The sequence below is a fragment of the Antrostomus carolinensis genome, unplaced genomic scaffold (genome assembly GCF_000700745.2).
Source record: "Antrostomus carolinensis isolate BGI_N321 unplaced genomic scaffold, ASM70074v2 scaffold16387, whole genome shotgun sequence".
Taxonomy (NCBI): domain Eukaryota; kingdom Metazoa; phylum Chordata; class Aves; order Caprimulgiformes; family Caprimulgidae; genus Antrostomus; species Antrostomus carolinensis.
Window position 1 is genome coordinate 16414 of NW_010325484.1, and position 23388 is coordinate 39801.

General features: G+C 45.1%; 1 protein-coding gene across 1 annotated transcript in view; it reads left to right on the forward strand.

The window, feature by feature from the left end:
• Positions 1-23388, forward strand: part of CASZ1 (castor zinc finger 1) — a gene marked incomplete at its 5' end in the record, with an annotated part of 39442 nt that overhangs the window by 9906 nt on the left and 6148 nt on the right. The window contains 12 exons of the mRNA XM_029085781.1: positions 840-1004; positions 3567-3739; positions 4503-5371; positions 7334-7475; positions 8665-8728; positions 11268-11428; positions 14436-14558; positions 15313-15648; positions 17329-17527; positions 18012-18183; positions 21003-21151; positions 22989-23223. Of these exons, the coding sequence (XP_028941614.1) occupies positions 840-1004; positions 3567-3739; positions 4503-5371; positions 7334-7475; positions 8665-8728; positions 11268-11428; positions 14436-14558; positions 15313-15648; positions 17329-17527; positions 18012-18183; positions 21003-21151; positions 22989-23223 (2788 nt within the window). The remainder of the gene's footprint in view (positions 1-839; positions 1005-3566; positions 3740-4502; positions 5372-7333; positions 7476-8664; positions 8729-11267; positions 11429-14435; positions 14559-15312; positions 15649-17328; positions 17528-18011; positions 18184-21002; positions 21152-22988; positions 23224-23388) is intronic.

Here is a 23388-nt window from a genome sequence, read left to right on the forward strand (position 1 = left end):
TGAGGGAGACTAGAAAAGTTGTTAAACATTAGAATACAGGCCTTTTCAATTACTCCTCAAAATAAATAGATATTGATTTCTTAAAAAAAAATAAAAAATCAGATTTACTTTCCCACCTTCACTGTTAAATATTGATGTCTGTGGGAAACAGAAATGAAAAGCTTCATTTTAAAGGCACTTAGCCTGCTCTGACAGTGGGGTACCCCTTCATTACTTCAAGCTGGTAGAGGATGAAAGGGATATTCTGGTGATACAGATTTAGCTCTGAGCTCTACTACCATCTTTTTCTGTGACTGGAAGAAAGTTCCGTGTCTCTGTTTTCCTAATAAAGCCATCCTACCTTGTAGGGGAGGCAGAAGACTTAGAATGGGAAGATACTTAGAAAAGAGCAGTGTTTTTCCCAGTTTCTAGTCTGACATGAATGTGGCAGCCAGTGTCTTGCTAACCACTGCAGTGAGTGATTTGGAAGCTTGGATTACTCTCTGGTAGGCTGTTTAGTTCACTGGTTTGCTTTCTAACTATAGCAGTTCTTGAGATAGTAGCAGCTAAAATTATGTTAGAAGAATTGCAGTCTTAAAGCTGCAGGGAGTGTATTCTGGACATCACCCTTGTGTCATATTTACTCTACAACTTTTCATGTGTATAGACTTTCTCTTTACCAAGAAGATAGATGCACACAAATCCCCTTTAATCTGACTCTCTTGGGGTGATTACTGCTGAGCTTTAAACTCCTGGTACCATAAGTTTATTAACAACAACAACAACAAAAAACCTGCCCCCAGGATTACTCACCCACCCCTATCACGTGTGTCTCACTGTCTGTCTCTGTATCTCTCCAGAGATTCACTAGTAAACAGGATGTGATTCGGCATTACAACATGCACAAGAAACGTGATAATTCCCTCCAGCACGGCTTCATGCGCTTCAGCCCCTTGGATGACTGTAGCGTGTACTATCATGGCTGCCACCTGAATGGGAAAAGCACACACTACCACTGCATGCAGGTAACGCCTGGGCTGGGGAATAGGGGCTGGACACGGGGCAAAGGGAGAGCCTTGGTTGGATCTGTGTCCTTTTTGGGGTGGACTGAAAGGACTCTTGAGTTCAGGCAGCCCAGCGTTTCCTTGTCAGAGAGCAAGGGGCTGGCCCGAGGCAAAGGGGTGACATTTTAAGCGTTTGTAGCCTCTCCTCCTCACTTCTGATTCAGGCACCTCTTTGAAGAGTCAATGCCCTGTCCTCACTGCACTTGCCTGCCAAGTGTTGGGAAGGGTGAAGGGAAGCACCATTCTCTGTTTTCAGAAGCCTTGTGCACGCAGTGAAGCAAAGCAGGTCTCAGGGTTTCGTCACAATCTTGAACTTAGTCATATGTTCTCTGAGATTTAAGGACTTCTCTGCAATGCCACTGCACAGCCTCTCCCCAGATCTGATCTGTCATTCCCTCAAAATCAGACTTTTCTGTGACATATCTGCCCTTTAACACTGGGTTAATTTCCTTCATAATCAATTTCTAAAGTAATTAAACTTCAGTATCACATATCTAAACACCCCTGGTTCTCCATCTTCACTAGTGGTCCTGGAGTTTACTTGTCTGTGGTGTAAGCTGGGAGCTTTGTTTCAAGAGCCAGCCAGGCTTCAACAGCAGTGTAACCAGAGTTGGCATTGCTGCATGAATGTAACTGTGATGCCTTCACTGGTTTTAGACACGGACACACCAGATTGTTTGGGTTTTACCCTGATCATTTTTCACATTAGAGAGTTTGATATGTACTTGTTTCATTAGAACTGTGGCCTAAACCATTGCCATGAGAATGTGCTGTAGTTACAAACAGAATAATCAGGCAACCCTTGGTGAAAGCTTTCTGTTCTGAAAACTCAGGTCTTGCTTCCTGCCCTATCCCAACAGTTTAAGACCCCAGTTAAAGTCATAAGGCCCTAATCACATGCTTAAATGCTTTGCTGGGAGAGACTTCAGCATATGTTTAACTTGGAGCCAGGTAAGCTTTCTGAAGTCAATGGGGCTTAAGCACATACTTAAACGTTAGGCATGCACTCAAGTGCTGTCCTGAATAGGGGCTGCTTTAAGCATGTGCTTACAACATTTGATAAATTGGGAACTTCATGTGACTTTCTCTTGAGGACATTTTCTGTTGTGCTTCCATAATATTGATTGTTCGTTTTCTTCAATTGACCAGGATGGAATTTGTTTAATCTTTTTTATTTTTTTTAGAGTAGAAGGAAAGTTTCGCAGCTTTAAGTCGCTCTGAGTTTGAATAGAGACCCTCATTTATACAACTATATATGGGTAATTCCACCCTGTGCCCACTGTCTTCCAGTAAAGTAATGCCCATGTAAGCAGTGTCTTACAGGAAAGGTGTCTGAATATAAACTCCCAATTAAAGAAAATACTGCTTAAATGGCAGAATTTGTGCCATCCATCTCATGCTGGTTTTTTTTTTCTTTATGTCCATAATTGGTGTGGATAAAATTCAGTTAGTTGTTTATATAAACTGACATTTTTTTAGGCTTTAGCACCAAGAGCCACATTGCAAATTATTCCTAAGGAGGTTTTTGTTTAATTCTTTTTTTTAATGCTGTGCAGGGTCTGTCTTTTTTCAAGGTGTCAGTGCAGAGAGAGGGAGGCTCTTTTATATTGGAAATAGCTGGAGATCTTTTTTATTTTTTTTTCTGGGTATTTGTCATGGGTTTTGTTATTGCCTGTTTGAATCAACCTGGGCTGAACTAAGAGGTGGTGTTTTCGTTCTCTTCACTTCTGAGATGGTGCAGGCATTGGCACATGTTGTGCTAGAGAAAAAAAGGAAAAAAAAAAATCCTCCCTCAGCAGGGCTGAGGACGTTTTCAGATTCCAGTGTTTTTTTACTCAATATGGCAAAGTTGCCCGCTTTACCCAGAGGAAGGCAGGTTTTCAGCATTCCCTCCTCGTCACACCATTCCCATTTGCTGCACGAGTTTAAAATGATTGGAGTGGTAGTATTGAGCAGTGACGGGGAAAAAAAGTCACCCGTTTGCTAAGACCAGGGGAACACAGGGTTTATGCTTTGCTACAATGCAACCTGTATATTACAAGCTCAAAAGATTGGCCTCATGTTGCACCACCCTGCCTTACCTCCCAGGACTAAAGAGGTAAATAACTCATTCCCACTCAATTTTGTAATTCCCCAAATAGATGGACATCCTACTTCATTCCGTGCCGCTCCAGGATAACAAAAAGTGATGGCATCTGTCAGTGTTCTTTTCTCCTGAAGAGCAGGAGCCCTGCTTACTGCCTCCCTAAGCAGGCATAATGATCTGTAGCTGACCTTTTAGCCTTTGCATCCTCCCCTTCTTTTCTTACTGTTTCATGCTCAGAGGGTTGTTTGTTTGGTTTTCCACAACTGTTCTATCAGTCTTTAGACTGGGAATTAAAGTTATGACTTCATACTCCTAGGAGAGGTGCACAAATGGAACTGTGAGATGTGTGTGTGCTGCTTGTATGTTTATTATTGCTGGTAATAATGGTAGGCTGTTAAAACCCTGTGCTGATGACTCCCTGTTTTGGCCTGGGGTAGGTGGGTTGTAACAAGGTCTATACAAGCACCTCTGACGTGATGACCCATGAGAACTTCCACAAGAAGAACACACAGCTCATCAACGACGGGTTTCAGCGGTTCCGTGCCACAGAGGACTGCGGCACTGTGGAATGCCAGTTCTACGGGCAGAAAACCACTCACTTTCACTGCAGGTGAGACAGCAGGGAAGGGGAGGAATCCTGCCTCAGAGCTGTGTGATCTGTTTGCCTCCTTCTGCCAAGTCATAAATTGAGGAGAATACACAGGGACTTGATTTTCCCTGCTGTGACCTTCTCAGTACTGCTCTTGAGAGAACTCATGCTCCGGGGCAGATGTGATTTCCAGAATCTTGCCATAGACCACTCTGAAGGCAGGAGTGTGATCTGAGGTGATCTGAGGAAAGTGTACCCAGTAGAAAATACATCCTAGAATCATTTGGTAAAGAGCTTGCCGTGCCATTCAGAGTTTGACTGAGGTAGGCCATTAATATACTGCTAATGGCACTTCCATGCTAGAGTTCTCTCCAGCCAACAGTGGGGCAGCTCACCCCTTTCAGGGCCAGACTCTGCCTTCTATACACAAATGCTCTTCTATTGATTTCTTATGTTCCCAGGAAGAGTAGGAAAGCACAGTTTGTACCTTAGTCCCGTTTAGCTGCTGTTTTGGTTGGGACTTTTAGTGGTGGGTGCCTGTGTCCCCATGTTATTGTGGCTGTTCCTCAGAGTCCAGTGAGCTTCCCAGCTCTCTCACATGGCAGCATTTTTGCTTGCCTTGGTGTCACAGGTTAATGTGCATAAAGCTCCTCAGCCCCTCTGCAGCCAGGGCCATCATCTCACACTGGCCCCGGTCCTTATCCCAGAGGGAGGCAGGTGACAGCAGTTGCGTTGTGCTCCTAGCCCACAGCCAACCACCCTCTCCTCCTCAATGCCCTTGCAGGCGACCTGGGTGCACATTCACCTTCAAGAACAAGTGTGACATTGAGAAGCACAAGAGCTACCACATCAAAGATGATGCCTATGCCAAGGATGGCTTCAAGAAGTTCTACAAGTATGAGGAATGCAAGTATGAAGGCTGTGTCTACAGCAAGGCCACCAACCACTTCCACTGCATAAGGGCAGGCTGCGGCTTCACCTTCACCTCCACCAGCCAGATGACCTCCCATAAACGCAAACATGAGCGCCGGCACATCCGGAGCTCGGGAGTGCTGGGCCTACCTGCCTCTCTGCTGGGGTCCAAGGATAATGAGCAAGAGGAGTCCAGTAATGATGACCTCATTGACTTCTCCGCTATGAGCTCGAAGAACTCCAGCCTGAGTGCCTCCCCCACCAGTCAACAGTCTTCCGTTTCTCTCATAGTCCCAGCTGCACCCTCCTCTGCTGCTGAGCTTGCTTCCTCACAGGCCAGCAAGTCTGCCAACAGCATGACACCAGCCACCAAGATCTCTGGCCTGCTCTCCCAGGCTCTTCCCAGCAATATACCCTTGGCCCTGGCACTCTCCAACTCAGCACTTCCTGGAACAGCTGGATCCTTCTTCCCCATCATCCCCAGTCGGGTCTCTACACCACTTCCTGCCACCTCAGCTAATCTGATGGCTGCTGGTTCTTCTGGCACCAATCCAACATCATCTGCTCCTGCAGATTCCTCATCCCAGGCCATTTCAGGATCTGGTGAGCCAGTGGCTACTTCTTCTCCAGCTCCAGCAGCATCTATAATGGAAAGGATCTCTGCTAGCAAGGGATTAATCTCTCCTATGATGGCCAGGCTGGCAGCAGCTGCACTCAAGCCCTCTGTGGCACTTGAAGCAGGTGAGTTACCCTCATCAGTTGTGCTAGTGGTGGGAGGAAGAGCAGTGCCTGATGACGTGGAGAGGAATGAATGAGAAGCCACCTAGTTGTCCATGGGACTGGAGGTCGGGAGGAGGTAGTAAAGGAACAGAAGTGGGAGAATAAATTTGGTCGTGTCCAGTTAACCCTTGAAGAGGGCAGTCTTGGCATGGTTTCCTGTGGAGCCTGGCTGTACCCACAGGGCCAGAAGACAGGCAGGCAATACAGCTTTGCCCACGAATGGAGTAAGCTCTTACCAGCTCTGAAGGAAGAGTGTTGCCACGAGTATTAACTAGTTTGCTGTGGGCTGAAAAGAGAGAGGCACTGAATTAAAAATGGAAATGAAGAAAAAGCTTGGTCAATAGTTGCAGGCCATGCAGCTGCCTAAGCCTGGCTGGGCCTGCTGTTGTTGATCCTGTAGCTCATTGCCAATTGTTTTACTGATCTGGGGGGCTGGTTCTGTGCCCCAGCTCTGTCGTCCCAGCTGTGGGTTTGGAGGTGATGTGGGTACAGTCCACAAACCGGACCTTTCTCCTGTTCAGTTCTTGCAAGCCATGCTTCTCTGTCCCTGCAGCTCCCTGAGTGGCTCCGTGAGAGGGGTAAAAGGTGGGAATGAGAACTCCCCTGGGGCAGCCCGGAGCTCTTCCTGCTGCCACTAGACCTGGGTCAGGTAGTTGGCTGCGGCCAGCCCTGCCAGCAGGGATGTGGGGCTCCCTCAAGAGCATGGGGGACCTCCACAATATCCCGCTGAACATAGTCAGCTCATGGTGGGCAACGTGGGGTTGTGGAGGGGAGGCTCTGCCTGGCAGCACCTCATGGCACTGGGCTGCCCCACGGCCTCCTTCCCTGGGTGTGGAAAGGCCAGAGGAGGATGCTGGCCGGTGGGGATGTGAGTGCTGCCTGTGTTCCCTTCTACCCAAGAGCAAACGAGGGAGTAGGACAAAGTGATCTGATTAAAGAGGGAGGGGAAATTTCACATACTGCTAAAATTATTATTTGAAAAATTGTTTCCTAAAGCAGAGAAAGGTCATTGAGGGAACTATTTTCTTTATTTTTTAATAAAATGCCACTTGCTGTCTGAGAAGCAGCTCCCCGGCAGCTGTACTGCCGGAGGGTAAATTAATATTTTAGTCACTTGGGGATTGTGGAAAAAAGCTCTACAGACATGTTCCTGTCAGCAACTTTTTTTCCCTCCTTTTTTCTTTGCTGTTCTTCACAATTTTTTTTTTCTTTAATTTGTTCTCTGGTTTTTCCTCCTTTCCTCTTTTTTTCTCTTCCTTTAATTTGAATTTTTCTCTCATGGGGTCAGCACTAAACCTCCTCCCAAAAAAAGAAAGAGTTCCCCCTCCTTTTTGTGGGGACAACGTGATGGCGGTGGGAAGAGGTCGCGCGGTTCGAACCGGTCCCGTTGGCTGTCACCTTCGATAGCCCCGACGGGGCAGATGCTCCTGCTGGGCAGGCGCAGTGGTGGCCCATCGCTGTCGCTACGGCAACGCTGGGATTGGGGACGAGAAAGGGGGCTTGACTAGCAGTCGAAAGCTGCCACATTGCCTCAGCATTAACAGAGTCTTTAATAAACGCTTAAGAGGCAGCCCCACAAATTAGTTATGACAGTTTGTGCAGAGAATCAGGTCTCCCCCACGCTCCTTCCGCCCTTCTCCTTTAAAGGGCCCATAGCCTGGACAACTTTGACATAATTTTGCAATAATTATCACTTGAAGAATTTCCACGCTGGAGTGGACGTCAGAACCCATCATGTCAGCTTGGCAATAAACGCTGACCAGCAATCCCAGCATTTCCCTCCCCCCACACTTTTTCTTTGCTTTTTCCATGTATGCACTGGTGCTAGTGATTTAACTTACTTACTTGCCACTGTAACCTCGTTTTAGACCTACATATTTTAATTTAATTTTTGCATTTAATTTTGGTGTCTTTCTCAAGCAGGAAATGGACAACCAGCAGTTCCCGGACGGTTCAATCCAGTTCAGGTGAAGCAGGAACCTGTGGAGGCCATGGGATCGTCATCTGCCACCAGTCAGGAGTCCTTGCAGGAGCACAGCTTGGACCTGAGCGTCAAGGATCATGGGTGAGAGAAGTGCACAGGCAGGCAGGCTTAGCTCTTTCCAGCATCGAGCTCTCAGAAGTGTCTGTACCTGTAACATGAGAGGACACAACATGTTGATGAAAGGCAATTTCACAGGGGCTGAGTTGGACACCCCTAAACTGGAGATGGCAGGCTGTCTCTACTCCACTTCAGGTGTATGTTCTCCAGACCTTCTTTTGGGCTAGCAAGTATCTACTGACTCTTTGACAAGAGCCCCTGTGCTCCCCTCTGAAAAACGAGCCACTGGCAGAGCTCCATCCTTCACTTCGATACTCCTGACGTTGTCGTCAAGAGCTGATTGGGGGCTGCTCCAGTGCCACTTCACCACACTTTTAGCAGGAGCATTTGCAGTGATGTAACAGTGCATTGAATTGGGTCTGAGAGGCACCTTCCAGAGAAACTGGACACACAGAACAGTTGGGTAACTCTGGTCTGGGTCTGGCAGGTGCTAATCTATAGTTACAGTGATGAGTCTTTGCACTTGTGCAGATGTGAACGTGCTTCTCTCAAAGCGTGTGGCCACTTGTTCAACATCTCTACTGAGAACAAGAGTGTTTGGGGATTCTCCTGTGTGGGAAAACAGGAGCTGATACTGGGGATAAGCGAGCCTGCTCCGCTTTGACCTTTCTATGCATTCCTTTCCATACTTTATTAAACAACCTTCAGTTTGGGACTCCAGCACTTGTGGTCAACTAGAACTGTTTCTGATGCACGTGAAATGCTAAGGTTGCTTTTCAGCACATGCTTAGCTGTGACCAGAGGCCTTCTCTGCTGCGAGAGGGCCTGTGTCCCTGGCAGCATCAGTCTTCTGTCAGCATCCCCCTGGGTTTTGTGGCCTATTTTTGAAAGTTCTAATGGGATGAAGGAGTAAAACATGGGGTGGGTTGTGAGTCAGCTAATTAAAAAGTGTGATGGTGTGGACACTGAAGGAAGAGGTCAGGGCTATTTTAACAGCTGAAAGAACTAAATTCTGCAAACTTGGGACCCTCTTTCTCTCCATCTTGGCCATCACAAGTAAGAGTTTGGCCTGCCCAAGGGAGGGTGGGCATCATTCTTTGCCTCCGCATGTAGCAGGTGAGGAGTGAGGCAGCTTGAAGGGAGAAGGATTAATCTCAGTGCTCACAGTCCCTGTGCACATCTTAACTAAACCCTGTTGGTTTGTGTGTTCCAGTAATGAATCAAATGGCCACACAGTCTCGGCAAATTCATCTCTTTTATCCTCGCTTATGAATAAGGTAAGAGCCATCCATCAAACGCCTTTCATTCCCCCCACCAAGAGAAATTAAAGCTGCGATGGTGGGGAGGGGGGGGAAGAGATGCGTTTGTTTTTTAATGTTTTGCCTCTAATAAGATGAGTTTGTACCATTTAAATTTTGAGACCATTTTTCATCGGGTATAATTTCAGAGCCACTGCTTACGAATTAATTTAATGAACTGGCTGAAGAAATATATTGCAGCCTCTGACACCTTTTTTTTTTCCATCCTTTCTAGACAGAGGAGGGCTCCAAAAGGGGTTTTTTTTATTATTATTTTTATTTCCAGAACCTGGCAACTTCTCTGTCGCTCTCTTTTTATAGTTACTCATTTTGTTTATTTACTTAAAAACATTTTCTTTTATTGGGGGAAGAGGAGGGGGAGGAGAATAATTTGTTTTCATGAAAGAGAAGAAAAAAATCAGTAGTTTTGAGCCAAAATCATCAATTTCTGTCTTTCTGGTGTGAGTAACGATGTCCAACAGAGCCCACTTTACCATGTTCTAGAATATTTATTTTAGATAATGCACGGTTTCTTTTTCCTTACTTTTTCCTTAAATTATACATCATCTCAAATATATATTTCTCTTTCACATGATAAATTCTACTGTACTGAGATTAATTTTGCTGTTGTGTACAACTGCAGTAGAGATCAGGGCAGCCTTTGAGCCGTGCTTTAATATTCTACCGTGTGATAGGTTTTACAGGCATAACTACTGCCATCCCCTTGGCTCTGGGCGTTAAATGCATCAAGGCCATATAACCCTCAAGAGGGCAACGTGACTTTGTCTAGTAATCTCTCACCTCCTTTCTCTCTTATTTCATCACTCTCTTTTCCCTGTGTTGTTTAATTTCTGTGTTTATCCTTATGCCACTTTTCTCCTCCATTGGCCCTCTGCTACACTGGGTTTTTGATGTTCCCTTTTAAACTTAGTTTTTTAATTTGTTCCTGCGTATTGCCCCTTTAGTGATACCAGATACGCAGCTCTTTCTCCACTGAGTAAATCTGTTCAGTAACTCTGCTGTCTGGGGTCCCCAGCTCAGGGAAATTCTGTTTCAGTAGGTACTTCACATGAAAATCTCCAGGTGAATATGAGATTTAAGTATATGCTTAGAAATAAGCATTTGTTTGTGTGCAGCCCTACCTAAGATTCTTTATGTTGTGCAAAGTTAAGTGTAGCACAGGTACAAAAGATGAGTTCATTGGGTTTGTTCCTTTTTTAAAGAAGGAATGAGATTAACCAATGACATAAACCAGCAAAGCATAGAGCCCACCGATGTGAAGGAGCCTATTCCAAGACTGAGGATTGCAGAATGAACTCAGGAACACATCACACTCGCTTCTTCCTCTTGCTGCACACAGTTTCTGTTTGTGGGGGAACTCTTCATTATTTGTCTAGGAAAAAGAACCCTTTACAGAAGCTGAATGCCCAGCTAACACCGATGGAAAAACACGACCTGAATTTCTGACTCCAGCCATAAAGAGTTGCAGCCTTTACCATAGCAGCAGGGGCTTTACCTTCAGGGAGCATTAAGAGAGCCTCAAATAGCCAGGGTTCCTGTAGCGTATTGCAGTTTATTCAGGGGGGCTGTCAGGATTAATTAACTGATATTTATAAAGGGCTTCGAGATCCTCAAGTGGGTGGAGTTCATAATGCAAGTATTGGGCCCAATTCTGCATTTTATTAATGCTGTGAATGTCACTGTTGTTACTGGAGGTAATTGAGAGCACAACAAAGCAAGAAAGGGTCTGAGAAATTGTTTATTATGAAATAAAAGTTTTTCTCTTAGCACTCTCGAGTAACTTCTTTTTTCTATCCTGCCCATCATACACCTGGACCTCTAAACCTTCTCTGTGTAGAATCTATTTGAAGCCTTTCACACAAGGCAAATTGTTAGCCCAAGTCCTGCTTTGTGGAGCCTGTGTCCATGTAGCACAGAAAGTGACATAATTTCTTTATTGAAGTTAGTAACAATTTTCCAGGAACTTAAATGGAGCCAGAATTTTTCCCCAGCTGAATGAGATTTCTCCCTTCTCACCCCTAAATATACCTGATAGTCACTTTGAAGAAGGAGACATCCTTGTGGCTGGGATAAAATGATTCTAAATAAACTAGTTCTATCATTAGCTCTGTACTAAGAGACCAGCATTTAGTAGGAACTGTGTAGAGTTATTAATGTTTAAGCCTGCACACCTTTTTCCATACTCAAATAGGATATGTCTCTCTTCATCTCAGTTTCCCCAGGTATAAAACAGACATGATGCCTCATTACTGTACACAAGAGCCATGAATATTAGATGGGCACCCCAGTTCTTTGTGATAGTTGGGTGGAGGATGCAGAAGAGTGAGGTGTTACTAAGTTTTGCTGGTGCAGTTGAGGCAGCCTGCGCAGATTTCTTGTCTTCTCTCTTAATCTTTGAAGACACAGCTTTCTGTGGGCCAGTTCTGAGGGTATCCAGGCTGGCAGTGTCCATGGCTGTGTGCTGGCCTTGATGCAGTGTCCTGTGTTCTTGTTCCAGATGTCCAAGAGCAGTGGCAGCCTCGGCAACCTGCTGAACATTAAGACAGAAGGGGAGGGCAGCCAGGCTGGGGCTGGAGAGCCAACACAGTACTTGGGCAAGGCAGTGAAGGCACTTGTCCAGGAGAAGCTCTCTGAGCCATGGAAGATGTACCTGCGCCGGTAAGGAGAGCATGGACCTGGGAATAGGGGAAAGGGAAAATTATTTCCTTTGCAAAGTGTCTGGCTCTTTAGTTCACACTTGAATGCAGAGTTCTCTTGAATTTAAGGGCCTAATTCTGTGATATGCTGATCACCTTCTGGAGAGCATTTAGTCCTCAGTCCCAGCTGGCTGCAGTAGGTGTTAATGCCCTGTAAGAAGTATCTGTCCACGTAGGATGATTTTGGAAAGAGATCTTGAAAGCCAGCTACGAGCACAGATCTTCACACAGTCCTGTTAGCCTAGACTTCATCTTAGGTTCCTCTTTATGTCCCTGGTCTGCAAGTCCAGGAGACCCACTGCAGCTTGCTGTTAGCACTGCACTTCAGTTGGACCACATTTAGTTATTACACACAGATCACAGAAGCCTTAAAACGCTTGCTGTGGCATTTCCTCTGATGAGTAGGCCACTGAAACAACATAAGGGAGTATAAGGGGTACGGGAACTGGGATGGTTTCTGCTGGTTTTATTGTAGACAAGGATACTGGAGAGGAAAATGGAACAGACACAAAACTCACCCACACAGAGACACATGCACACACACGCCCAGACAGACACAGGCTCTGAGCGTACACAGATACACCCAGGCAGACACATACGGGTTTGGGCTCTGACACAGATAGTTGCCTACAAACGCCTGTGGACACTTTGTAAATCACAGGCTTCAGTGGAGAAGACTAGAAAGTCTTCCAGTCCATCTGCCCCTGGCCAGTGTGAGATCCTTCCCTGCAGTCTATTTGCATTTTGTCCAGCCTAGTTTTAATTATGCCAAGCAGTGTGGCTATTTTCTTGTCTCTGGCAGCATTATTCTATCACCTAACACATTTCACCATCACAATTTTTTTTCAGGTTATGCTGCCTGAATTTCCCTTTTTGTAATTTTGTTGCAGTTCTCCTGGTTATATCCCCTTGAACCACAGCGGATAATTCCTCTCTGCAATTGGAGTTCACCCTCTTCAGATAGTCACAGACTTTTAGCATACCATTTAACCAAGCTTATTTACTTCCTTTAATCTGACTTTGCAAATTAGTCTCTTCACCCTGCTGATCATGTTGTTGTTCTTGCCGTTCCCTGAACGGGTGCAGAATTGGGCTGCCATTCCTGTAGCACCACACCAGCTCTAACAAGCTTCCTGCCCCCATATATACAGCTCACAATTGTGTACCTTGTTTGCATCTCTAGTGCATAATGTATATGTATCATGTTTACCATCCCCTGTTACACAGGATTGCTTTTAAAGTTGCTTTCATGAGTCTTCTATGTATAAAAACCCACCCTGCACCCCCCGATGTATTAGCTGTACGTTTCCAAATAGGACACTCCTGTTCTGAACCTTCTCCCTTGTCTTGCAAGGCCTCTGTGTTATTTTTCTCCTCTTGCACTGGTGTTGCCAACTCCTCCCAGTTTAGTATCTTCAGTGAATTTCATTATCGTGCTGTTTACTCCTTCTCCTCGATTACTAATGAAGATGTTAAATAAGCCCAGACCTAACCAAAGTCATCCTTGCAGCGTTCACAAGATGCCTCCTCCCAGCTCAGTATGTTGCTGTTTGTCATTAGCCTTTGTTTACGGTCCTTCAGCCAGTTTTCAATCCATGAGGTAGCATTCACATCCAGGCCAATTTGAATTAATTCTAAGCATATGTGAGACTGTATCAAAATGCTTTACTAAAATCCAAATATATTGCATCCCTTCATCCACTAATTTTGTAATTCTATCAAAAAAAGCAATTAAATTTGTCTTGCAAGATTTATTCTTTATAATCCTGATGCTGTTTATTGCTCATGGTTCCTTTATCCTCTAGATGTTTAATGATTTTCTCCTCCCTCTTAATATTTGTTCCATTACTTTACTGGAAGGAGAAGTTAAGACTAGAGGTATGATAATTGCCAAAGATCACTTGTCCTTTTTTCCCCCCGAAAGAACCAGTACCTAGATTTTTAATAATTTATTTTTTTTCCCAATTTCCTAGTACCTCCCTCTGCTCTGTGGTTTAAAAAATAGCAAGTAGTAATGCAATCAGTTTGTGAGTTAATTTCCATTGCACTTCAGGACATACATCATCCAGACTGGCTGATTTGTACATATTTTCCAACCAGTCCCTTTATCTGCTCTTCTAGAAGGTTTTCATTTTACCCCTAATTGTCTGCTTTGTCTTTAGTTTTCCTGTCCAAAGCAGATTTTATAAGGCACCCATTTTTGACTCATCACCTCCCATTTTTATTGGACCTTCTTTCTAAGTACAATACCTCTTGTCTCTGATAAAACAACCCTTTGGCTTGCAATAACTTGGTTTCTCATCTCTTACCACACCTTTACTTTCCTTCACCTTCTCCCTGCAAGCCTTAACTGACCGTGTGTGTTCTGTGTCTACTGACCTCCCTTCTCCAGTACAATTTTTTTTCTTTTTCCTTTGCCCTCAAATTGTTAGGAGGTCCCTCCTGAGACCCCACAGCCTGCTGTTTGTTTCTTCCTTTCCCGCTCATCAGAGCAATTGTAGTTTGTTGTATTTTAATTATGCAAGATTCCCCTGTTAAGTTTCAGATCCTTCCTGCCAGTGTTTTTCACTTAATTTCTCGATTACCTGTGATTCTGGAGTTTTCCTGAAATTACATGTATTTGTGCTACTCTTACTCAGTCTGGAGAATCTCAGCAGGGGATGAGCAGTGAAACCATGCTTAGTTGTTTTTACCCTTTTGACTGTTTGTCATCTAAGATATGATGAGACTTGTCACCTAAGATATGACAAGAGGCACATCTTAAATGATGACTTTTGCTCTGCGTGTTCAGATCTATATAACAGGCAATAATGAAGCAACAATGCCAGCAGTGCTGTTTGTGCAGCAGGGACAGTGACATTAGAAAAGAGAATGGTAGTAGAGTTGAAAAACCAAGAAAATATGTCTGTTCCAACACCACTTCTCTTCTGGGGCCCTCAGTAAGATGCCTGTTTGTCTGCTTTGGCCAGGTTTGGTACCAAGGATTTCTGCGATGCGCAGTGTGACTTTCTCCATAAGGTGCATTTCCACTGTGTCGTGGAGGAATGCGGTGCCCTCTTCAGCACCCTGGATGGAGCCATCAAGCACGCCAAGTAAGTAGGAGAGCGCACATCTCGGGAAACCTTGAGAAAACTCTACACCACACACACTGCAGGATGAGAGAGACCTTACTGAGTAACTGTGCAAGAGCAGGAACGTGGGCAGTCCTGAGGGCAGCAATTTGGACTTCCACATGCTTCCTGTGTAAATGTGCTCAGCTAAAATTTTTGCAGAACACTATGTTCTCTTTAATTTAATTTCACAATAAATGCTCTCAACTTGTGAAAAGAGGTGTCTCTGACGGTGTTGGCAAGGCTGAGAATTGGACATTTTGTGTTTTTTCCATAGCCTACTTGACAGTGTTGTTCAAGAAGACCCGTATTTCTCACAGCACACAAATACAATGTACAAAGAAATAAGAAAATATGAGAGGATCCTGTAAACCCAACCATTGTCACTGGATACAGACGGCTCTCCATCACTGCAGTGTAGAAAGCATTTTATTGTTCTTCGTCTTGTCATGACAAATCCCTTTAACTAGTTTTCCCCAGCCCTTAGTTTCTATGGTTTTGTTTAAGAGGTTCACATCATGTGGATAAAGATCTTGAAATTAAGTAGACAAACTGTCCAGCCCAACAGCAACCTCCTTCTCACCTTGCCATGTTTTGTATTGTAAACCCTTTGTCATTTCACATAATTTTGGATAGTAGACAGCCCAGAGTTGGGTGGCCAGAACTGTAGGCTGGATAATACTAGTTACAGGCAGTGGACAAGGATTTATGTCTGAATTACACTGTCTTTTTGCAGTTTTCACTTCCGAACTGAGGGTGGAACTGTGAAAAGTAACTCTGAGTCTCCCTTCTCAACTACTACTGAGAATAAGGCTTCACTGGCCCCTTCGTCACCATCTGCTGCTTCTGTCACCATGGCAAGTGCTCCTGCCCTCGATGTGCCCACTCCAAGTCCAGCCACTGTTCCCTCTGCCCCCACACTGCTAGCTTGGAAGCAGCTGGCTTCAACCATACCCCAGATGCCTCAGATCCCAGCATCAGTGCCTAACCTGGCAACTTCACCCTTGGCAACGACTTCCCTGGAGAATGCCAAGCCTCAGGTCAAACCCGGATTTCTCCAGTTCCAGGAGAAGTAAGTTGTAGATGCTGCTTGTCTCCTTGTGTCCTCTCCAGCCTTTAAATCCCCTCTTTACTGCTCCTCAGAGCTGTAGTACTACAACTGTATTCACCCACTGAGAGACCTTCTGTCTAGAAAGTACTCTGGGCTTTATCTCACAGATTATTTACTTCTATAAAGTCTAGAAAATACCTTCAGTTATCCTAGGGAAAAAACAATTTTTGAGTACATATGGGAGCACTTTCAGGTATGAGTTTATAGGAGAAATAAACTTGCTGACCTATCAGTGAAGCCTTTTTTATACCTCAAGAGAGGTGTACAGAAATATATGCATCTTTGCAGTATTTTTGACACTGAAGGCTAGAGAGGAAGTGTAGCATCTTTAAAGTTTTCTGGATGAAACCTGAGTCACCCACCTCCAGATCTTGCTGCAAGTCTGAGGCTTCTGCCACTGAGACTACAACGTCAGTAGTTGAGCAGAAATCAGTGGGCAGCTGAGTGCTCAGTCATGCAAAGGTGAGGTGTTCCTGCAGCAGAGTACACAGAATTAACTAAGAGTAGATGTTTACAGATTGCTGAAAAGGAAGCTTAGTGGATTTCTCCTGGATTTGTCCCTAGTAAGCTCTGTGGCCTTTTCCTAGCAATGCCATCTGTAACTCGGAATACAGCTGCTTTTTTTTTTTTTTTCAGTGAAGAAGACTGGGGGTCAGATAGTGGAGGGGGCACAAGAGCTTGGACTCTGCCTTACCAGAAAAAGGTCTCTCAGCAGCTCTAGGAAGAGGGAGCAGTGCTCGCTCACTTCTGATTTGTCAAAGTTTTGCTGTCCTGGCCAAACTTCCATACCAGTGTCATGATTCTCCTTAAATTCTGTGCATCTGCTTTTGTAGTGTTAGTTTACAGAGTAATTGACAAGGGAGGTGTTTGGCAGAAGGTAACATACCTTGCTGAACTACTTCTAAAACAAGAAAGAAGCTTCACAGCGTTGCTGTGATGAGGGTGTTTCTGTTACATAGACAGAAAAGGGCACAGAAGTTCTGTGCTTGCAGGACACAAGAGCCCAGGATCAGGTCAGACATCACAACTTAGTTATTCAGGCTGGTGGATTATCAGTCTCTGGGTCGTGTATTGCCATTTGTCTGCTTTCAGATATCTGAGTAGGTGCCACTGGGTACAGTGCTTGGGATCCTAGAGATCAATCTTCAGCTACCTCTGTTTGTGCAGCCAGAAATCCACGGAAAGGGTGGGGGCAGTAAGGTACCAAAACCATTTAGCCGATTAAATAGGCCACTGCCAGTTTTCGGGGGAAGCCCTGGCAGTGTGCATGCCCAAGTGTTTCATTTCAGTTACACAGAACTGAGATGGCAGAAACCATCTGAACCCACTGAGGTAAGTACAGGCAGAAGGGAAGAAACAGCATTAGAGAGCTTTAGATTGGAAGTGTGGCCCTCAAAGACTACAGAACCCACCATGCACTGCTGTATTTTGATAATCTTGATTGAGAAAGTGCACTAGCTTGGTGCAGTTGCAGTAGTGTTGCCAGCATCAGTTTTACTAAGGAGGAAGGTGGGTATGGGAAATCCGTAGGCCATGTTTGGAACAGAGGCTTCAGCTGGGCTCCCCTTGAATTAAATTTTGGCAAAGAAACAAATGTGTGAAATGAGTGAAGGTGATGATTGAGTTTTGGATTTATTCCAGTGATCCCTGCCTGGCAACGGACTGCAAGTACGCCAACAAATTCCACTTCCACTGTCTCTTTGGGAACTGCAAGTATGTGTGCAAAACCTCTGGCAAAGCAGAATCCCACTGCCTGGACCACATCAACCCCAACAATAATCTGGTGAATGTGCGAGACCAGTTTGCTTATTATTCGCTGCAGTGTCTCTGTCCGAACCAGGTAAGAACAATTCAGCAGCTGTGTTCTAGCCAGAGCGTGTGTGCGGGAGAAGAATGGGAAAGAGCAGGTAGACCACCCGACAGCAAGTGAGGCTGAGTGTAACTGCAGAATCACGGAAGGGCGTTAATTATGTGGTCTAGCAAAGTATTTGGTTTCCATCAAATTGAAAATCACACTGCTTTTATGTTTCTTTGACTTGGGTGAAGTGGACAAGGCAACTAGAATGATCTAAGAGACATCTATGATGAATACCAGGGAAAGTCGAGTTAGGGTTGGGTTAGTTCAGCACAGAATAGTGCAATACAGAATACGTGACAGTGATACAAAATACATGACAGGGAAGAAGTTTGCATTGCAGCCTGTGGAAGATAAAGTGGATGTGATCTAGAGCATCAGTTCAGAGGGACAGCATTAGTAGCAGGTGGATGAGAGTGCATTTGTTTTAGATATGCTTAAAGCAACCTGCCTGTTTGCTCCTCTCCAGCACTGTGAATTCAGGATGCGAGGGCATTACCACTGTCTTCGTCCTGGCTGCTACTTTGTGACTAACATCACCACCAAGCTGCCCTGGCACGTGAAAAAACATGAGAAGGCAGAGAGGAGGGCAGCCAATGGCTTCAAGTATTTTACCAAGCGAGAAGAGTGTGGCAGACTAGGTGAGTTTTCTTCTCTTTCCTCAATCACCTTTCTCATGTGGTCTGTCCCATGTCCAGGCTAAGAATGCCATGAGTTAGAGCTTAAGATTTGGACATTAAATCACAAAACAAGAAATGGAACAAAACAGAAAGCAGTTCCTGATCTGCCTGAGTTGAAGCATGTTTTCCCAAATAGACACGAGTTAAATGGACAGAAGCTGTAATGTAGAGGATTATATATATATATATATACACACACACCTATCTCTGTATTTGTCTAGAGCTACAGCTTCCCCTTTTTTTTTCCTTTTTATCTAATTGTCAAGGCCTTTTTTTTGTTTGTTTGCATTTTTTTTTTTACTTTGTACTCTTTTGGGCCTAGTGCTTGTGTTGGGTGGAGTTTAAGGGTGCTCTTAGGAGTTAAAAAAAAAAAAAGCACGGGGGAAATGCCTGTTGTGATGAGCGCCTTGTGTGAAGGTCTTCCTGTATCAAGGAGGCTGCTGCTTTCCCTGATTCCAGACAGCCTCAAATTAAACCTTTTTTTTTTAAGCCATTACCAGTGCAGCTTATTGAAAGCCAAAGGGCAAATAACCAGAGATAGAGGTGTGGAGTAGTAGTTCAATAAACTACTCCCTTCTCCTCCAAAACTGTTTTCTACAGCCACTTGTGAGCAGCAGTAATGCAGCGCTGTGTCTTTGTGCCAGCCTCCCACCAGAGCACGGCCTCAGGAAACACCTGAGATGCGGCTCAGCCTCAGACTGTGGCTTGCCCACTTGCCAAAACTATTAGCAGCACTGCAGTAGTTATTAAATCTTAAGTGCCTCTAGTGTAAAGCTGGTAAAACAAACGCACAACAAGAGAGTAGAACGCGTTCCCGGGGAGGTAGCTGGAGCTGAAATCCAGGGATTGGATCTGGGGGGAATCCCTCAAGGTGGCTCCAGCAGAGCTCAGACTGCCTGCGATTCACTTAACCCTTCTAGGTGTGTTTTGGCTTAACAGTGTCACAGGCCCAGTCCTCCCTGGTGCTCCTGGTTGGAACAAAGGCTGAAACAAAACCGGGGTGCAGAATAACTCTGGGTGCTGTTCTCTCACATAGCAGGGAAACCACCACAATAACCAGAACCAAACTTTACTTTTCAGCTTTGAATACATCAAGAATTTATACCCAAATGGTAGCTTGTTTGTGGTAACCAGGGTAATGAGCGTCAACACACCACAGCCAGTACTTACCTAGGGCTCATTTACACATGTCAGGAGATTCAGCAGTTGCTGTTATTTACTCAACTTTTAGGTGTTTCAGGTGATAGCAGGGGCTAGACAAAGCAGGACAATGATATATGACACCCAGCCTACACAGCCGCCCTGGCAACAGGCGAGCCTTCACCTGCCCTTTGCTGATACTGTTTCAGTCCCGCCAGCACTGTTTGTTCTGCATCCCAAAGAACAGTGCAGCGTGCTGGGGAGGGCAGGTGAGGTGGGGCTGTGGGGGAGTGCGGTACCTAAACAAACATAAACTTGGCATGCACATAAAACGCTATCTGTGAGCTAAAGATGGGCTGGGTGATTCAGGAGCTGTTTGGCAGCGAGGCATCTGCAGGCTGTGCGTGTGTCAGCAGCATTTATTTTTGGGAGCAGTGGGGTACATGCAGCCAGCAGTATGTACACAGGCCTATAGGTTGGGCTTGCTGTGCAGTAAACATGTGTTTAGCCAGCATTCTGCGTTTGCCTGTGTAGACACAGGCAGTATGATGGGCTGGTGTAGGTGTATATGGTTACACCAACGTGTAAATGCACGTCTCCTTCTCTGTCCATCTCTGTGCTTTTTATGTTGCATATGTATATATAGCAGGTGCAGAAAACTGGTGAATGTTTCTGAACAGGATAATTTTTTTTTTAATATGTATGGTTGTGCACGTATAAATACATGCACACATGTATGGGTGGAGAGAGATGAAACATACATATATAAGTAAAGGTGGATGGGTGTAGACAGACGAGTAAAACAGCCTGTCTGTAGGTCTGTACCCCTGTGTAAGGGTGTGGCCAAGGGATGATGGAGAGCAGACAGAGCTGATTATAGATCTAGCTGTGTTTTAACTGCAATGAGGCATTATTTATCAGCTATAGAATGTAGCTGTTTAGGATGCCTGTTAATGAGATACACAAACTCCCAGCATGGCTGGCAGTCCATGAGGAGCTAACTGTGTCAAGCGCTATATGCCAGCACCCATATAGATAGCTTGTTGTTTAGGAGCTGCCCCTGTTACACAATAAATCTGGAGTGGCAAAAAACACTTCCTGGCTCATTTCTATCTGACCAGAGAGCGTACGCTGTCCAGAGACAGAGCTTTCAAGAGACTGCTTTTCTGAGAGCACAGTTAAAGGCAAAAAGAGAAAAAGAACTTTTCATTGCTAATCTTAATTATGAGCATGTATTTTTGATTGTAACTTGTATGATACAGTTAAATGTCTTGGTTTTGTTCTCTTTATAAAGGAAGAGGCACTAGCTAAGACTGGAGAGCATTAGGCACTACTAGATGTAATGGTACTGTTCCTTTCTTTATCACAAAATAAAGAGGGATGGGACTAGTCTGCAGCTCAGGCTCACTTTTTCAGCCTGTACACTGTAACCCTCTCTTGCAGTTGCTCAGCAGGCAAAAGATCATGGTTTTTTTTTTCATTCAGGACTGCTCCTGAAGAACCTGTGATCACTGATAATCTTCAATCCACCAGAAATCCATGTAGCAGCAGCCTTGTCCCATCTCCAGATCATTGTCCCTACGGTCCCTTTCCCTCTTGGTACCTTTCATGTCCTACATATAGTGCTTTTGTATCTATAGGTTGCAAATACAACCAGGTGAACAGCCACTTCCACTGCATTCGAGAGGGCTGCCAGTTCTCCTTCCTGCTCAAGCACCAAATGACATCCCATGCTAGAAAGCACATGAGAAGGATGCTGGGGAAGAACTTTGATCGTGTTCCTACTCAGGTAACTTCACTGGTTATTTAACACATGTAGTGTTGTTTCTTTAATTGCGTGCTGTAGAACTGCTGCAGTGCCAAGATACTCGTACCCAAAGGGTTAAGGATCCATGTCTGCACTGGGGGATGCTAGTTTTACCTGGCTGGACTCCTACAGTACAAGAAAAGATGGTGAAGCATAAACAGCAAAGCTTTACTTAGTGTCACTAGCTTTTCCTTGAATTATGGAGAAAAAAAAAATTCAGAAGGATAACATTAAAATACTCATATTTACAGCTTGCACACTCTGCTCTCTCAATATACACCAATTGGCTTATTAAAATTAAAGTGCTTAGGATGTGGAAGAACTGAACGTGCTGGTTAAAGCAAACATTTCCTGTTGCACATTAAGAATTATTTGCTGCTTCCACCTAGGATGGCAGAAATACCAGTCCCAAAATTTCTCTTCCCTTACTGATCTAGTTAGTCCTCTCTCAGGAAGCAGCAGAGCAATGCAGTGGCTTCTTTTCTGACACACAACTGACAGCAACTGGGAGATCAGGTTTGTCTGTTTCACAAATACACTGAACAGTTCCAATTGCAGCACTGAGCTGCTGCTCAGAACGGCAGCGGTCCGGCAAGCTCCTGCTGGTTCTTCTGCCTTAGCTGCTTTAACCCCATTGACTTGGGAGATGAAACAAGCTAGTTTTGTTTAAATGCCTGTGACTGATCTGACCCTACGGACATCTGGTATATAAAAAACAAAAGGAATCATCTGTAGATGCAAGATGGGAAACCCCCTTTCATTCCACAACGTGGGAATGAGAGGTGCCTATTAGTTATGAAGTACTGTCAATAAGTTAATTGTTCAAGTCTACTGCTGTTGGATTTAATGAGTTCACAGATGCCAAGGAACTGGTGTTACTGTTGTGGTGGCTTTTATTCTGAACACAAAAAGCTTAGGTAAAACAATCACTTAGGAGAGGTTTAACAAATAGATTTGTCTTCACTACTCTTCTAGTACATGCTGAGTCTAGCCCTAAGAATTCTAGTACATGCTGAGCAGAAAATGCTAGTTTTGACCTCCATCTCCTCGCTTCAGCAGTGGGAAAGTAGTAATTGTGGCCTGAGCAGTCCCGGGAGCGTACAGTGCTAGTCTGACTCTACTGCTGTGCTTGGCAGTCCAGCAAACAACAAAAGATGAAACTACAAATCAGGGCCTGTGGCAAAGCTAACCCGACCGCTGTGCTGCCGCTGCTGCCTCTCTGCATCTAAACTGTCCTAACTCCAGTCTTTCCCTTTCCTTAGCGCTCAGTAGGCACTTAGTGGTGTGTTTGGATATATGTTGCTGCTGGGTACCCACCCATGTAACTATCCAGAGAAGACTGTGCCAGGCCACAACAGCTTAGCTGCGTGTTGTGTCCACAGCGTACGCGTACGTCGCTGCTTCCAGCCTGTGTCCCCCTCTCGCAGTGTCTCAGGGCGCAGGCGCGAGGACAGTCATGGCAGTTGTACTGCCGGGCTCTAAATGCAGCAGGACCTACACAGTAAGGTAGCAATGCCAGGATTAACACCTCCTGGTTTTGAATGCATCAGAATCCACACAACAGGATTCTGGTGCCAAGATTAACACTCCCAGCCTCTGAGCACATCACAATTCACATGCCAGGATACATGTGCCAAGTTTAGAGCTCCCAGTGAAGGAAGATTCACGCTCCTAGCCACAGTGCCATGGGTTCCACTCACGAGCATGTTCCAACTATCCCTCGTGAACTGTGGCAGAGAAAGAAACGTGCAGACAGATGGGTTTGGTCTTGGCATCTTGCTTTTGGTGTGAAAATCCCTGTCCTGTTTCCTTGCTGCAGGTTATTGGCCACACTCCAAGAAATGAAAATCTCCCCCAGGTTGGCAGCATGGCACCCAGCCCAGCCTCATCAGGAACCCCAGCTTCCTTTCAGGGACCCCCGAGCATGATGGACACGGAAACAGATGAGTATATGGACTACACTGGCTGTAGCCCTGGGGGCATCTCCTCTGAATCTTCCAATATGGACCGCAGCTGCTCCAGCACTCCAGTGGGCAATGAAAGTACATCAGCAGGTAAGAGAGAAGGGAGGGAGGGGGTGTGTGAAATGGATCATCAGTTGCGTGCTCTCTTGGGAGATAAGCTCAGGAAGAGAGGCCAAGGGACAACTGCACCTTAAAATACAAACTGTACCAGCTTCACAATAGTGCCTCGTACTAACCTAGCTCCCTCCACCATCT